Below are 17,380 nucleotides of genomic sequence, written 5' to 3'. Positions count from 1 at the left end.
AGGAGAGACATCATCTAACCATCTTAAGCAATCTCATTTGAGCAAATATAGTCCATACCTAGCTATTCTACTCTCTCTCTCTCATGGTGAAACCCTAGATCCAAAAAGTAGCTCTAATTGAGCAAGGGGGCACAAAAAGAGCCTTTAGAGGCATCAACTAACCTTTCTTAGCCACCTCCTTCCAAGAAATGAAGATCAAAACCTCCCCCCTTGTATTTTGGAAAAACTGGACCTCCAAGATGTGCTCCAATGGAATGTGGCTGCTACCTACAGTTCTGCCCGAGGAGGAAGAAGGGGTGGGGTATTTATAGAAAGAATATCACAGGCGGTTCACATAAGAAAACCGCCTGTGTTAATGCTCCATTTACACAGGCGGTTTCCTTATGTGAACCGCCTGTGCAAATCCATTAACACAGGCGGTTTTTAAATCTTGCCGTACAAATTTACAACACAGTCGTGTTACAAGTAAAACCGCCTGTGAAAATTTTTTGCCCCCGCCGGCTTAGAGCATCTGTGTACTAGTGACAGCCATCGCCATCGGTGACCACTGCGAGGAAAACACTACAAGAAATCAGAGTTTTGTGAGTATCAAATGTTTTGCCGAGAGCTAAAAGTCGGACACTCAGCAAAGAATCTTTTTGTCGAGAGCCGCACTCGGCAAAGCATGACACTCGGCAAAGGGCCTCTTTACCGAGTGCCAAACACTCGGCAAAGCTCGGCCCTTGGCAAAGATAGTATTTGCTGAGTGTTGGACACTCAGCAAAGAAAGGCGCTCGGCAAACACACCATCAGCCTTTGCTGAGTGACAGAAATAAGATACTCAGCACAGATGGTCTTTGCCGAGTGTCAAATTTGGCACTCGGCAAAGATTTTTTTTGGTTTTTTGCCTCCAAATATTTTCTACTAACTTTATACTTTCTTATGAAGTGCATGTTCAAATTTAGCACAGTTAGTTTTTGATATATTTCCTATATATCTTTAGTTTATTTCTTTTGAACGTATTTTATTTGAAAATACAATATTGAACTACCGGTGTCTTGAATCATAGAATTCGATTATTCAAAAAATGACATTGAGGATACTTATTATAGTTTGAGACCATTTCCAGGAGCATACCCAAAATTTTGAACGTCTTATACACGGAACATAGCGACAAAGATGCGGGAGAAATATATTTTAATTATATAAACTACAAATAATGTCCGAAAATCTTAAAACCTGACGAAACATCTTTACATCGTATGTAGATGCTATGATAAAAATTGGAGAACATTTTACAAAAGTTATCACGTACCTTACTTATAAACCTACATCTCTCACATGTGATGCCATGTGAAATGAAGTGAGAGGCGTAGGTTTATAACTATTGTACGTAATAACTTTCGCGAAATGTTCTCAAATTTTTATCATAGCCTCCTCATGTGATGTCAAAACGTGTCGCCAGGTTTCAAGATTTTTGGAGGTTATTTGTAATTTATATAATTAAAAAGAATTTTTCTCGCAACTTTGTCGCCATATTTTATGTATAAGACATTTGATATTTTGGACGTGGTTCTAGAAATGGTCTCAAACTATAATAAGTATTATGAATATCATTTTTTCAATAATTGTATTCTATGATTGTATGTACCTGTAGTTCAATATTGTATTTTCTGGAAAAATACGTTTAATCGAAATAAATTAAATATATACATGAAATATATCGAGAATTATGGTAAATTTTAGCATACCCATGAAAATCAAGTGCAAAGTCTGCACAAAAATTCTAGAGGCAAAAAAAAAACTTTGCCGAGTGCCTTGGGCACGCACTCACCAAAAGGTAATTTTTTTATTATTTTTTGGCTTTGTTGAGTAGGTTGTGGCCCTCGGCAATAGATAAAAAAGAAAAAAATATATAGCCACAGCTAGTGCCTTTGCCGAGTGCCCTATCAGATGGCCCTCGGCAAAGAGTAAAATTTTTCTATTTGAAAAAAAAAATAAAAAGAAAAAAATTAGCCACTGTATGTGCCTTTGCCAAGTGCCCTACCTAACGGCTCTTGGCAAAGTGTCAAACTTTTCTTTTTTGTTTTTAAAAAATTTAAAAAAATAACCTCAGCCAGTGCTTTGCAGAGTGTCCTACCAGGCGACACTCAGCAAAATATAAACTTTCTTTTTTTAAAAAAATAAGAATTAAAAAAAAATCTTTGTCGAGCGCCAGATCTAGAGACTCTCGGAAAAGGCAACAACTAAATAGCCGTGGGGGTAAAAGATAAAAAAATCCTCCAAGCCGCGTCCCGCTCCAACATGCACGTGCCCGCCTCCGCACGACGCGCTGCCCCCGCCCACGCCAGCCACGCCCACCCCGCCGGCTGCGCGCCGCCGGCGGGCACCGCCCTGCCATCAGCGCCCCGCCCAGCCGCGCGCCACCGGCTTTGCCCCGACGGCCGGCCCCGTGGTAGAGGGCTGGGGCTTCTAGCCGGATTAGCACCAGACGCTCCTTGCTTCTGCTGAAGCCCATAGCCATGGCCTCAAGATGCCGATATGGTCCAGATTTTCGTTCCCTCCTGATCCCCTCCTCAAGTTCTTAGCTTTAAAACTCTTAACCATTCTCCTCCTCCACCTTGGTCATGCAGATTCGTGAGCAACCAGACACGCTGTTCTACCAATTTTATCAATTTTTGTATATGCGTTTATACACGGGCTTGATTGTTTTCTGGTTTTCTCCTTTGACGAGTAGAGATTTTGACGTAGATGCATTTGTGGTTCCATGTAAGTGGAGCAACGCAGATCAGTTAATTTGCAATGAATATCGAACTGTTCTTATACTGTAGTGTAAAATTGGATCAACTAACATAAATATCGAACTGCTCTTATACTGTAGTGTAAAATTGGATCAATTAACATGGCAATTCTGCAAGCGACCTTTCATTGACTATATGATTGGAAAACCAGAAGTTACAACTAAGTTACAATTTTGAAGATTTAGTTGGCAGATTTATTTTGTGTAATCAGTGTGAATCAACACAATCATCAAAATCAGCATATAATCTCTTATTTCTTTTTCATGTATATAAGACATGAGTTTCATAGAATATTTCAGGGAACTGATTTTTTTTACTATTCTTAGGCTTGAATCCATCTGAGTAGTATGCCACCACTAGCACAATTGCTTTTGTACGTTGGAATCCTTCTAGTAGTTACCAGTTTTATTACAGAAAGTGACAAGCACTTATGCACATTGTAGTTACGAGTTTTATGTAGGGCAGACCAAATAGGGGATTTCCTGCTCCTTCCGTGGAGGGTTTTTTTCGGGTGCATTTTCCATGGCTCTCATATGCTTATCCAGAAGTATTTGCTCGTCTTGATGTCTCTGTGGATGATCCATGGCAAGCATCTAGTGTTGAGATACACGATACCGGCATGCCATCAACTACACCATTTATTTTCCATCTGAATACTACTTTGTCTCATCCGATTCTTGCTTATCTTGGAACAGATCAGAGAAATAACCAACGGCAAATAATATGCTTGTTCCAAATAATATGCTTTCTGCAAATCACATGGAATACATAAATGTTAATAAGTGCTTGAAGAAGTTAGGGTTTTTATATGAATTAATGATTAATGGCCTCGGCAAAGAGTTTTCTTTTAAAAAAAATATTTTCTTTGCCGAGTGCTTCCAAGCATGGCACTCGTCAAAGAGTTTTTTTAAAAAAATATATTTTTCTTGCCGAGTGCCTCCATGCAGGGCACTCGACAAAGAGTTTTTTTTTAATAAAATATTTTCTCTGCCGAATGCCTCCGGAAAGGGCACTCGGCAAAGAGCTTTTTTAAAAAAAAATATGGCACTCCACAAAGAATTTATTTTTAAAAAAATTTAATTTCTTTGTTGAGGGCTTTAGGGTATGGCACTTGGCAAAGAAAATCGAGAAAAAAATATTTAATTATTTGCCGAGTGTCTTCTCTAGAGACACTCGGCAAAGCAACCGTTACTTAGAAAACCGTCGTCACGGTAACTTTTCTTTACCGAGGGCCTTCAGGAGGCACTCGGCAATGTCTTTGCCAGGTGCCCGATAACCCTCGGCAAAGAACCCTTTACCGATGAAAATTTTGCAGAGGGTCCTATGCCGAGTGCGGCACTCGGCAAAGCAGTTGTTTCCTGTAGTGATTACTACAGAATGATGTATTGGTTGATGTCCGAAATCGTCAAAAGCCTCTGCTTTTTGTGGCCCGAGACTAAAGATCCCATTAGCACCGGGTTGTAACACGGGCGGGTGCTAAAGGGGCCTGCCCAACGACTACTAACCAGTGTTGTCGGAGTAGGGACCCTTTAGCACTCCCTTTAGCACCGGTCAGTGTCACGGACCAAGTCAAACCCTTTAGCACCGGTTTGTGCCTTGAACCGGTGCTAATGGTCCAGTTTATAGGCTACGTCTACCTCTCCTCCCCTCTGCCTACGTCATTTGAAACCAGAGAGCACCATTGTTGTTTCTAGAGCTTGCATTTTGTTCTTCTTGCTTGTTCTTCCTTGTTCTTCACTTCCGGCACCCATCGTTGATCTTCTTTGACTCCGTCATCGTTTCTTCGTAGTTAGATGTGACTATCTTCATCCTTCTTTGTCTTTTTCATGTTGTTTTTGGCTTGTGATTTTCCCATCATTTTTTAGCTCAAATCCACTTTGTTATTTTGAATCATTCGCTTTAATTAGTATCCATATATATATCATATTTCATGGTTGACCTATTATTAATGTAGTTTACAAAAATAAATTTATAGTATCTTTTAAATTTTTTTCTTTATATTAGAACATGAGAGGATTGGAACTTAGTTAACGTATATAGTTAACAATAATGATCTTAGATAGTTGGATAGTTCAAATTAATTGGTTTGTTAATATCACTTCATAGGTTTTTATTACTACATAATATCCATTGTTATAGTTAGAAAAATTGTTGAAGTAACTAGACATATAAAGGATATTATTTGCTTCTTCTTTAATCATACATGTTTACTAGAAAATGTGGAATTTGTAATTGTTTAAAAATTGAGTATGGATAGTAGATGGCAACCGTGACCGGGTCCTCGGTCTCTCAACGGGTTCAAAAGCGACACCGGCCGGAACTCCCTCTCATTGCTTGCGGCCAGTGTGGGCAGAAGATGATGGAGTATAAAGTGTCGAAAGAGGGAGTAAACAAGGGTTGTATATTCTACAAGTGTCTGGATCGTAATGTGAGTTATTTCCAGAAATTTGCTTATATATGTGCCTATTTTTTTTAATGATGTTACTTAAACTTTCGATTCTCTCGGTGGATGTACAGGTTGGTACTAGGAGGAAGAATACATTTAACACATTAAGAAATCTTTTGCACATGTGGTTGAGGCTGAAGGTGATGATGCAGATAGCCGGTGAAAGGAGTCCATCGATGTTGATCAAGTGAATGATCTATCTATTATAGTTGGGATCGAACGTGAACTAATTATGTTGCTTAAGTGTATTTTAGTCTTAGGTTTTTTAGTGCTAGTTGGGATTGTATTTGTTGTAGCCAGGCTTGCTTGAATTAATCAACTATGTGTGTTAGATATGTTAAGTGTGGCCAACACAAACAAGAGGGACGGTTTCATGTGTTGTCTATGTGTCGTGTGCAAGAATTTGACGGAATATTCTAACTCAAGGACTCTTCATTCATACTTATTAAAGTCTGATTTCATACCAAACTATATTTGTTAGACCAAACAAGGAGAAAGCAGGATTATAATGCATGAAGGTTAAGAAGAAAAAGAACTGAACCACACCAACATTATTGCTTAGTATGGTGGCTTCGAGCAATGGGGGGAGATGATGAACAAGAGGTAGCAGTAGAAGATTATCGGGGCGATGATGCTTTTGGTGATACCATCCGTGATGCACAAAGAGAATGTGAAAGTGAGAAAGAGAAGGCCATATTCGAGCGCATGCTAGAGGACCACAGGAAATTGCTATATCTCACTGCTGAAGAGGGGCAAAAAAAGCTGGGTACCACACTAGAATTGTGGCAACGAAAGGCAAAGAACGGTACATCTGACAAGGCATTTGGGCAGTTATTGAAGATCATAAAAAAGATACTTCCGGAAGGCAATAGATTGCCCACCACTACGTATGAAGCAAAACATGTTGTATGCCCTTTTGCATTAGAAATCTAGAATATACACGGATGTCCTAATGACTGTATCCTCTATGTCCGTTATGTATGGCATCACGGTATAAGATCAGGCGAGATGATCCTGGTGATGTTGAGGGTGAAGTACATCATAGGAAGAAAATTCCTACCAGGTTATGTGGTATGCTCCTATAATACCACGATTAAAACGTCTATTTAGAAACAAGGACAATGCAAAGTTGTTGCGGTGGCATAAAGAAGACCGTAAGATAGACAATATGCTGAGACACCATCCCATTGGATCCTAGTGGAGAGCAATAGATAGAGAATTCTCAGATTTTGCAGATGATGCTAGAAACTTGTGGTTGGCCTTAAGTACAGATGGTATGAATCCTTTAGGGGAGCAGAGGAGTAGTCACAACACTTGGCTAGTTACTATATGTATCTACAGCCTTCCTCCACGACTATGCATGAAGCGGAAGTTTATTATGATGCTTGTTCTTATCCATGGACCGAAGCAACCTGGCAACGACATCGATGTCTACCTGAGGCCATTAGTTGAGGACCTTCAACTTTTATGGAGCAAACCAGGGGTTCGCGTGCGAGTGCAAACAGGAGCACTTTGACCTGCGAGCATTGTTGTTTATAACAATCAATGATTGGCCAGCTCTGAGTAATCTTTCAGGCTAGTCAAACAAGGGATATAATGCATGCATACACTGTTATGAAGACCTGTATATTCGAAAAAATTTCGGAAGGTGGTGTACCTTGGCCACCGTCGGTTTCTTCCTATGAACCACCCAGTACGAAAGTAAGGCAAGCATTTCAAAGGCAAGGCAGACCACTGGACCAAGTCTCTCAATCGAACCGAGGATGATGTACTCGAAATGGTCAAGGATATAAAAGTGGTATTTGGAAAGGGACGAGGCAGCGAACCTATTCTCAAGGACGCTAAGGGTCACGCAGCCATGTGGAAGAAGAAATCCATATTTCGGGAGCTACCTTACTCATTGTTTTCTCGGTAGGGACTCCTCCAACCTAAGTCTAGTTCATTTCCTAGCGCATCATAGTGTTGCGGGCGATGAAGATGCTGGATTCGATGGAACGGCTGCAAGCGCATCTCCTCCAACACCTGTGGCGGCCGCACCGACCCTGCCACCGCCTCCACCGAGGTCTCGAATGCTTCCACCGTGTTCTCCAACGCTAAAAAGATCGGACCCACCGCCTCCACCGCTAGCACTGCCCTGTCCAAAGAGTACATGGTTGGTCCCATCACCTCCAAAGCGAGGCAGTCAGAAGGGGTCCGCCCTAGAACAGCCAATGTCGTTGGTCCCACCTCCAAAGAAGGCTTCCTCAGCAAAGAAAACTAAGACACCAGAGAAATTATCTTATGAAAAGAGTGAAGAGGAGGTAAATGCTTCATCCAAATCAGAGGTGAAACAATGGTCTGCTAAATTGAACCAAGAAGCGAAAGAGCGGTGGAACCCAGAAAAGCCGTACTTATATGTAAAGCTAGAGGAACTCTAGGAAGAAGCTGGCGGACCAGCAAAGGAAGCAGCGGGAAGCTCAAAAGAAGCCAGCACTATCGCACTATGAGTGCTCTCTCGTCAAGTCTGCAAAACAGCCTAGGAAGAGAGTAGGAAATGGGGTCCCACAGCTCGGGGAAGTATCAAAACTGGTGCCCCCGTTGATTGTGCCAAATCAATACGTCTCAAACGAGGACTTGATGCCATAACAATCTTTAATCTTGTCTGAGGTAGATTTGCTTGAGCATTATTTTCGACAAAGTGGTCTAAATATCGAAGACATTGCTACTATTGCTACACGTCACACGTTTGAAAAGGCCTAGATAGTTGATCAATGGAGGGCAAGATATGAACCAGGCAGGAGTCTAATGAACCCTCAACGTTTATATGAGCTCCGCATACAAATGTTTGCAATAAACATGTGGTGCATGGAGGCGTCTAACAGGGGAGATAATTGGATTTCTGTTCGTATTCGACAACATCACTATTTGCATGGAGATGACCTCATATACGTCTAGATAGAAGAATTGCACCAATTATGTCACCTCGTCAGTCTCGACAAATCTCTCGTCAGCTGCTTTTGTCTGTAAGTATTTCTTTATTTTTATTAAATTTCTACCTTCTTTAATTATATGTATATAATTCTTACACACTTAAGATTTGTATGTATATATGCAGGCAACAAATGAGAGAGCTTAGAATAAAAAATGACAAAAGCATTGGGTTCGTTGACTCTTATATTGTTTTCAACGCCAATCTTATGGAGATTTTAGAATAAAAAATGACAAAGGCAGTGTGGAGAGCATCTTATGAGACAGAAGTCTGCACCAATCTTATGAGGTTCTTCGTGAACAAACAAACAAAAAATACTCTTTCCCTACAACTTCGAGTGAGTTATATAGTTATTAAGTGCATGCACATTTTATTTTAATCATTATTACTCGATTCGGGTTTTATATAGTTATAGGCCTGAGTATATATATGTGTGTATAATAAACAACTTTCACTGGATACTCATGGTCATTGAAATTCCCAAAAATTGGTTGATAATCTATGACTCACTGAGAAAACTATAAGAAAATTACCAACAAATGGTAAACATTATTCAAAGGTACGTAATGTCGATCTCAACTAGAAGAATATCATAATATGACTCTAGAATTATTAGTTGACGATCCACAATGGTTGTGTGTATGGTTTGCGAAAGATTTATTGACCATGAACATCTCATTGGTTGTAAAGGGCCGCTTAATATAATTCATACACAAGTAAGTTGTACTAGCTAGCAAACTTTCGCTAACTTTTAGCTTTCTTATTGTCGTGGTTGTGAATCTTTTTTATATATCATAAAGTGGTGTTTAAGATAAGAAGGGGAACAACCTATGTCGATATTACGTCTGCAAATTTTTGATGATACACGTCAATCAAACACCCACAGAGACCCTCAGAGTACGTTACATGTCTCTTTTCATTATCTCCTGAATTATATTGAATAACTTAGATAACTAATACCTTTTTTCGTTTATTTCAAATTAAAGACGGAATGGTTGAGAAAAAAGGTCATGCAAAAAGACCGCATCAAAGTTATTCAAGAGATGATAGCAGGATTCCTCTGCGAGCAAGTTATCAATCCAAACGGCGAGTTTCACTTCAACGGCTACGAAACTCTTATTCCAAACAACGATGAACATTTATATCGGTTTTAGAGATTCAGAGGAAAAAAACTCCATGTATATATTTGTAAGGAATGTTGTACTTATAAAACTATATATAAAGCTTGTTACATATCCATCTATTTAATTATTAATGTGGCCTATTCGTTTTATTAGGCAAAACTTAATTATAAAGCTAAGCCTATAATAATATTTATGCTTAATATGCATGTAATGTATATTATTATATCAGCATAAAATATGTATTGACAAACCTATTATTATTATATATAAACAATAAATAGAAACGAATAAATAAACTGAAAAAAAGAAAAAAGGACCCCTTTAACACCGGTTGGTTATACCAACCTATGTTAAAGGATTCTGCTACGTGGCAGCCCTGGCAGGACCCTTTAAAACCGATTGGCATAACCAACCAGTTTTGAAGAGGGGCTTTAGCCCCGGTGCCCTGAACCGGGACTAAAGGGTGGGCCTTTAGTCCCGAAAGAGCAGCACTGGCACGGGAACTGGGGAACAGGCCCTTCCCAACTGGTGCTAATGCCCGAACGTGCAGCAGTAAAACCTACTCGGTCCCCTCTCTCTCCAATAGCCAGAGATCTCACGGTGGAGGGTGATATGACCACGCTAGTAAGCAAGATGTCACAAGCTCCAAGTCAAACTACAACCACTCAAGTTTTACCTACACCGACACCAGCCCAAGTCATCGATGGACCGGTTACACGTAGTCATGCAAAGAAGCTACAACAAGAGGTCCACGCGCTACTTTGTGAGATTCATTTTAACATTAATGAGAATTATATACTACCTAAGTGTTCTACCTTGATTGTACTTAGGTATATAGAAGAAGAGAAGGATGAATCGGACCCTAAAGAACGAACCAGTGCAAGTCCTAGAAGACACGTCAAAAACGGACCAGTGGAAGTAAAAAACGGACCAGTGGAAGTCAAAAACGGACCAGTGCAAAGAAATCTTCATAACTTTTTAATCACAAAAGCTATGAAGGCCCATGAGGACTTGTTGGAAAGCTTGTCGAGTCTACTTTCCAATGAATCTAGTGGAGACCAGTTTTGATACTCTATATTGCCTGCAGACCAGAATTAGTACAGACTGCTCAGAAGGTCAACAGTCTGCCGTGACAGAATGTTGGTACAACTTGCCGTGCAAAACTGTACCAATATACAAAGTTTCGAGGTACATGGCATACATTGCTGGAAAGCTCTTCGAGTCTAGTTTCACACCCAAGAAACGGTTCGTCATTTGGACTTCCCAATAAAGAGTTATGGTCAGTTTATTGGAAACTGCTCTGGAGGCCAACAGTCACGCAAAGCCAGTTCGGGAATCCATTCCGAGGGGTCCTTTCACATTGCCTTCACGCAGAAACTCTATTTCGTTTTCATACCTATCTAGGAGGGTTGTTCCTAGTATAAATATCCCCTACCTCTAAGATATTAGCAATCTTTGATCATTTGATACTCTACATGATATTGCAGCCGTGCTGCTGAGTGCCTTACTCAACCTTTATTCTTCCTTGTTCTTCATAGACTTGTGAAGTGAATCCTATGGGTTCCCCTACTTCGTGCTCTACGGCTTCCATTCGGCTGCGCCGTATTGTGTGGATTAGTTCCAGATTGCGGTTCTGCGGTCGTTCGGAGATCGAGTCGAAGTCTTCGTGGTTTCGGTGCCCCTCTCCCCGTCGCTTGGTCGCATCCAACCTTTGTCAGGTATAAAGCTAGTTACCCGCTGTTCGCAGCAAGTTATCCTTGTTCTTTTGATCTACTGTCGTGAAGATCGGGCCACCCTCGTATCGATTCATATCGGTAACCTATCAGAGGGAGGAGCAGGAACCCAATCCCTTTTTCCTTTGTAGTTTTAGATTAGGTTTGTGGATTATAGTTTTTACTATTTGGTGCAGGTGTCCTCGATGAGGTCATCGCAGCAATAATACTTTGGAATAAGGTCTCTCTTGTTTCTTCTAACCTCTACGACATCCAATCTAGCATCGACACAGGACCAGGGAGTGTTTGATCTGCAAGATCTATTGATCTCCTTTTAGATCTTTGCAGTTAGTGTGCTTAAGTGAGAAAGCAATTGGTTGAACTTCGGTGAGGTAATCTCGGCCTCTTCTTTTGGTCTATTCTACCGCAAGGTTCAAAATCATTGAAACTTTATTTTGACGGTGAAGGTTTGTATGTCTGTGTTCATTGGAGGACACTAGATCTCATTGTTAGTAGATAATACTTTGTTCAGTGGAGGAGTCTTAGAAAAAACCACTCTGTCCAGTGGATACTAGATCTCGTTGTCAGTAGCGAGTGGTTTTTGCGTTCATCAAGGCTATATATGGCGAGATTGTTTGCTGGTGGACCATTTCCCTGTTGTCTTTGCACTGCGTTCTTCAAGCTACGGCACGCAGTGGATGTCCAAAAGAATAAGATGACTGATATGGTCTTGTTAGAAAATTAGACATTTTAATGTTTGATTTAATCCAGAAAATTACACATAATATTGTGGTGGCATATAAGTGCATGTGTGCAATTTTATCACTACTCAAATTAGAGATAAACAATGCAAATACTACTGTAGACATAGTGAAAATAAAAGACAATCGATTAGGATTGTAACCCGAGGAGGGACCAGTGCCGAAGGCACCGGCGGCTCCATTCACACTAGTTGACATAGTGTGTTGCGTGAAGTAGCGGACCACAATCGATGCAGAAAGATGTTCGCAATGCAGTCCCGCGAACATCCACCAGGAAGAAGACGCAGTAGTCGATCTCGATCCGTCGGAGTGCAAGAAGACGATCTCGCCGGTGAGCAGTCGCGGAAGACGCTCCCCAAAAACCTTATTGCCCGCACACCCGAGCAGGTGTATCGATGCAAGGCCTCGGGTTCCGGAGGCCAGCTCTCCCGATCTCTGTGCGCGCAGAGGTCCAGGACGGAGATGGACAGGGAGCAACTCGACAGCAGAGAATGAAGACTGACTGATTGAGTTGTCTCGCAAGTAAGGAAAGAGTGTCTGCGTATGGAATATATAGGCCCCAGGAGGAAACGACTGGTTAGCAATTAATTGCACAACGGTCAGATAACGTTTTCCTCCCTTTCCTTATTTATCAGGCGTGTGTCACGTCACGTCTGGTCCTCGTGTGTCATGTCACGCACGTCTCGTCTCGACCTCGACAAGACAACCAAGACAAGACAACGCATGCACGCACACACGCACGCACGCACGCCTCGCCTCGCCTCGCCACGCCACGCCACGGCTCGGCTCGGCGGTGGCGGCGCGCGCATGTGGCACCCCTTTTCCCTCCCTCAACTTCTCCATAGGAGCTAACAAAGGTCACCTATTTAAGTTGAGTTAACACATGGTCAATCATTAACATGGTACCAAACCATTTTCATTATAGCATTAATTATGGACCCTTGAATTTATCATCAAATATAATTATGGGCTAAAGGCCCATTATATTCAACAATTCCCACCTATTTCTAGCGCACATAAGAAAATCTCTCGAATTTCCATGTCGTTTCATATACCAGTCGTTTCAGTGGAGACTGTTAAGTTGAACTTCCACTTAGAGTACAGACTACACTTAGTCACAACTTGAACAATGGACTATGCCTTGAATTGCAAGTTTTGTGTGATATAAGCTTCATCTAAACTCAAAACTGATACTGGGTTACATGAACATCCTCTCTGGTTGAAGCATATAAGTCATACTACTAGCCCATTCATGAGTATCTACAGATCATCCAAATCTCATAGACTGTGACTAGCAGTCAAACTCATATAGGTGTATTCCTTAAAAATGTTCTGTAGGACAGCATCTATCGCTTCTCAAGCCGCTTTAGAATACATTAACGTATATAACTAGCCTTCCTTACAGACTTAGGAAAGAAGTGCAATTGAGATGAGTTAAGTAAAGGGTCTTTCCTCACAATCTACTTCTGGCTTGCTTCACCATTCTAATTCACGAGATCTCCGATCATATAGAATAGGTTGCCACCATGGTAGACCTCGCGTGGGTCTCAAACCCATCTCACTCAATGCACTATCTATCACATTACGTGATAGTCCCTTTGTGAATTCATCTGCCAGATTCTTAGACGTATGAACATAGTCCAACGCTATAACTCCGGAGTTTCTCAATTTTCTGACAGTCTTCGAACGCCGTTTGACATGCCTAGTAGACTTCATGTTGTCCTTAGAATTGTTGACTTTTGTGATCACCGTTTGATTGTCACAGTTCATGGAAATAGCCGGCACAGGTTTTTCAACCACCGGAAGATCCATCACGAGTTCACGAAGCCACTTGGCCTCAGCGTCGGCGGTGTCTAATGCTGTGAGTTCTGCTTCCATGGTTGACTTCGTTAAGATAGTCTGCTTGCAAGACTTCCATAAAACAGCGCCACCTCCAAGCAGAAACACATATCCACTTGTGGCCTTTAACACATCAGCATCAGATATCCAATTTGCATCACTATAACCCTCTAAAACCTTCGGGTATCCGGTATAGTGAATGCCATAGCTCATAGTACCTTTCAGATAGCGCATCACTCTCTCAAGAGCTTGCCAATGAATATCTCCAGGATTTGACACAAACTGTCTAAGTTTGCTCACTGCGAATGAGATATTAGGCCTCGTGGCACTTGCAAGGTACATCAATGAGCCTATAATTAGGGAGAATCTTAGTTGATCCCTTGCTATTCTTCGATTTTTCCTCAATAGCACACTAGGATCATAAGGCGTAGGAGCAGATTGACAGTCACTATACCCAAAGCGACTTAAAATCTTTTCCACATAGTGAGATTGCACAAGTGTAATCCCACCATTACCTTCTCTTGAAAGCTTAATATTTAGAATAACATCAGCTTCTCCCAAATCTTTCATCTCAAAGTTATTAGACAAAAAGTCTTTAACTTCCTTGATCACATCAAGGCTTGTCCCAAGGATCAGTATGTCATCCACGTACAGACAAAGGGTCACACCTTCACCCCCACCAAACCGATAGTACACACATTTGTCAGCTTCATTAACAGCAAAGCCGCCAGAAGTTAAAGTTCTGTCAAACTTCTCATGTGATTGTTTTGGAGCTTGTTTTAGGCCATATAGGGATTTTAATAACTTACACACCTTGCCCTTTTGACCACTTGTTAGAAATCCATCAGGCTGATCCATATAGATCTCTTCCTCTAACTCTCCATTTAGGAAAGCTGTCTTCACATCCATCTGATGAATGAGTAGACCATGAGAGGCAGCCAAAGATAGTAACACTCGAATTGTGGTCAAACGGGCAACAGGTGAATAAGTATCAAAGAAATCTTCCCCTTCTCTTTGGGTATAACCCTTAGCCACAAGTCTAGTCTTGTACCTCTCAATTGTACCATCAGGCCTAAGCTTTTTCTTGAACACCCATTTACACCCTATAGGTTTACACCCGTAAGGTCGTTCAACCACTTCCCAAGTTCCATTAGACATTATTGAATCTATCTCATTCCTTATTGCTTCCTTCCACAAGTCAGCATCAGGAGAGGAAAATGCCTCTTTAATGGTTGTTGGGGTATCATCCACGAGGTACACAATATAGTCATCTCCAAAAGACTTCACTTTTCTTTGTCTTTTGCTCGTTCGAGTAACTACATTATCATCCTCCTCACGATAGTGAACATGGGGTTCCTTAGATTGTTCTATCGGAATAAATTGCTCATGGGAATTTATAGACTCATGACTAGAAATATTAGGTGTACTTTTCATAGGAAACTCAGTTTCAAAGAATGTTGCATCTCTTGATGCCATTATAGTACCAACATGCCCTACGCTGTGAGTAGCATAACCAAGGAAAATACAATCAACTGTCTTAGGTCCGAGTTTACGTTTCTTGTTTATTGGCACATTCACTTTAGCCAAACAACCCCAAGTACGCAAATAGGAGACATTTACTCTTTTCTTTTCCCATTCCTCAAATGGTGTGATTTCTTTATTCTTTGTAGGAACTCTATTCAGGACATGACATGCTGTCAATATTGCCCCACCCCACCATTCCTTAGATAGTCCCAAAGTTAACCATCTCAGTTAGAGTACGGTTCTTTCTTTCAGCAATCCCATTGGACTGTGGTGAGTATGGTGGTGTCCTCTCATGAATAATTCCATGTTCTACACAGAAATCAGAAAAATCACTTGAAAAATATTCTCCACTACGATCAGACCTTAAGCGTTTGATTTTCCTCTCAAGTTGATTTTCTACTTCAGCTTTATAGGCTTTAAAATATTTTAATGCTTCATCCTTTATTTTAAGCAAGTACACATGACAAAATCTAGTACAATTGTCTATAAATGTAATGAAGTATCGTTTACCACCTTTAGTCAACTCACCATTCATCTCGCATAGATCGGAATGGATTAGTTCTAATGGTGCCAAGTTCATCGCCTCCGCAGCCTTGTGAGGCTTGTGAGGTTGCTTGGATTGCACGCATACAAGGCACTTAGAACCTTTGACTAAATTAAATTTCGGGATTAAATTCATATTTGCTAGCCGCGTTAAACAACCATAATTAACATGACAAAATCGCGAATGCCAAATATTCGACTCATTCGAAATCACAGTATGGTTTACGATTTTATTACACACATCATGCATAGACAGGCGGAACAAGCCTCTGCAATCATAACCTTTACCAATAAAAATTCCAAACTTTGAAGTATAACTTTATTGGCCTCAAAGACTATTTCGTAGCCATTTCTGCAAAGTTGTGAGCCGCTAACTAGATTCTTTTTGATGGAGGGGACATGTTGCACGTTCTTCATCAGCACCGTCTTTCCCGAAGTGAACTTCAGAATGACCGTACCAACACTAAGAACACGCGCATGAGAGCCGTTCCCCATCAGTAAGGCTCTAGTGTCACAGGCCTGATAAGAAGAAAACAAAGAGATATCAGCACATACATGAACATTAGTCCTAGTATCCATCCACCACTCAGGTGAATGACAGACTGAAAGAACAGTGGGTAAATAATTACCATACCCATATGTTCCTCCTTCAGCCTCGCTAATGACCATGTTCACTGACTTTTTCTCTTCTCGTTTGAATTTGCGGTGTGGACAAGCACTTGCCCTGTGGTCATCACTACCGCAAACAAAGCAGCCTCCATCTGCCTTTTTATTCTTAAAAATTGCAGTTTGCTTTGGCTTCGGATTTGTCCCTTGCTTGTTCTCTTGCTTGTTCTTTTCCTTGTTACGGAATGTGAATTGCTTTTTCTTCTGCACCACATTGGCACTAGAAGACTCAATGTCTTTCCCATGTGTATCTTTTGCTCTCGCCTTCTCCTCAACATCAAGAGTTCCCATGAGTTCGGCAAGACCAAACTCTTTCCTCTGATGTTTTAGAGAAGTAGCAAAATCCTTCCAAGAGGGTGGGAGCTTAGCGATTATACCGCCGGCCACAAACTTTTCAGGCAATACAGAAGGGAATTGTTCTAGTTTCTTCGCTAGTGCCTGTATCTCATGTGCTTGTTCAATCACAGAACGGTTATCCACCATTTTGTAATCAAACAGTTGCTCCATGAGGTATAGCTCGCTACGAGCATCAGAAACCCCGAACTTGGCCTCAAGCGCATCCCATAATTCCTTGGCAGTGGTACAAATAATATAGTTGTCAACGTACTTTTTGTCGAGCGCACTAATCACGGTGCGTCTGAAGAGGTTATCAGCAACCATGAACGTTTGCTCCTCCTCAGGAGTAAACTGTTCCGGCTTCCTCTTCGCGGCATGATAGCAACTCATAGCAGTTAACCACAATATCATTCTCGCGCGCCACCGCTTATAATTTGAATCATCAAACAGATCCGGTTTTAACGCAACAGCAAAACCACTAACAGAAAAATGCCTAATATCATATTTTTGGATTGTTAGAAAATTAGACATTTTAATGTTTGATTTAATCTAGAAAATTACACATCTACTGAAAATAAAAGACAATTGATTAGGATTGTACCCCGAGGAGGGACCAGTGCCGAAGGCACCGGCGGATCCATTCACACCAGTTGACATAGTGTGTTGCGTGAAGTAGCGGAC

General features: G+C 41.1%; 1 protein-coding gene across 1 annotated transcript; it reads right to left on the bottom strand.

Annotated features, from left to right (window-relative positions):
• On the bottom strand, nucleotides 16,209–17,089 carry LOC110434781. The gene is made up of 2 exons (XM_021459506.1): nucleotides 16,327–17,089; nucleotides 16,209–16,216 (listed from the first exon to the last, which is right to left on the bottom strand). The coding sequence occupies exons 1-2, from the start codon at nucleotides 17,087–17,089 to the stop codon at nucleotides 16,209–16,211; spliced, it is 771 nt and encodes a 256-aa protein (XP_021315181.1).

Source organism: Sorghum bicolor, chromosome 4 (genome assembly GCF_000003195.3).
Source record: "Sorghum bicolor cultivar BTx623 chromosome 4, Sorghum_bicolor_NCBIv3, whole genome shotgun sequence".
Lineage (NCBI taxonomy): Eukaryota > Viridiplantae > Streptophyta > Magnoliopsida > Poales > Poaceae > Sorghum > Sorghum bicolor.
Note: the sequence above shows the minus strand (reverse complement) of the source record. Positions and strands in the feature narration are given on the sequence as shown.

What these genes read in the sequence shown, in the direction of transcription:
- LOC110434781 (XM_021459506.1), bottom strand. Translation starts at nt 17,089, where the DNA reads ATGAGTTGCTATCATGCCGCGAAGAGGAAGCCGGAACAGTTTACTCCT.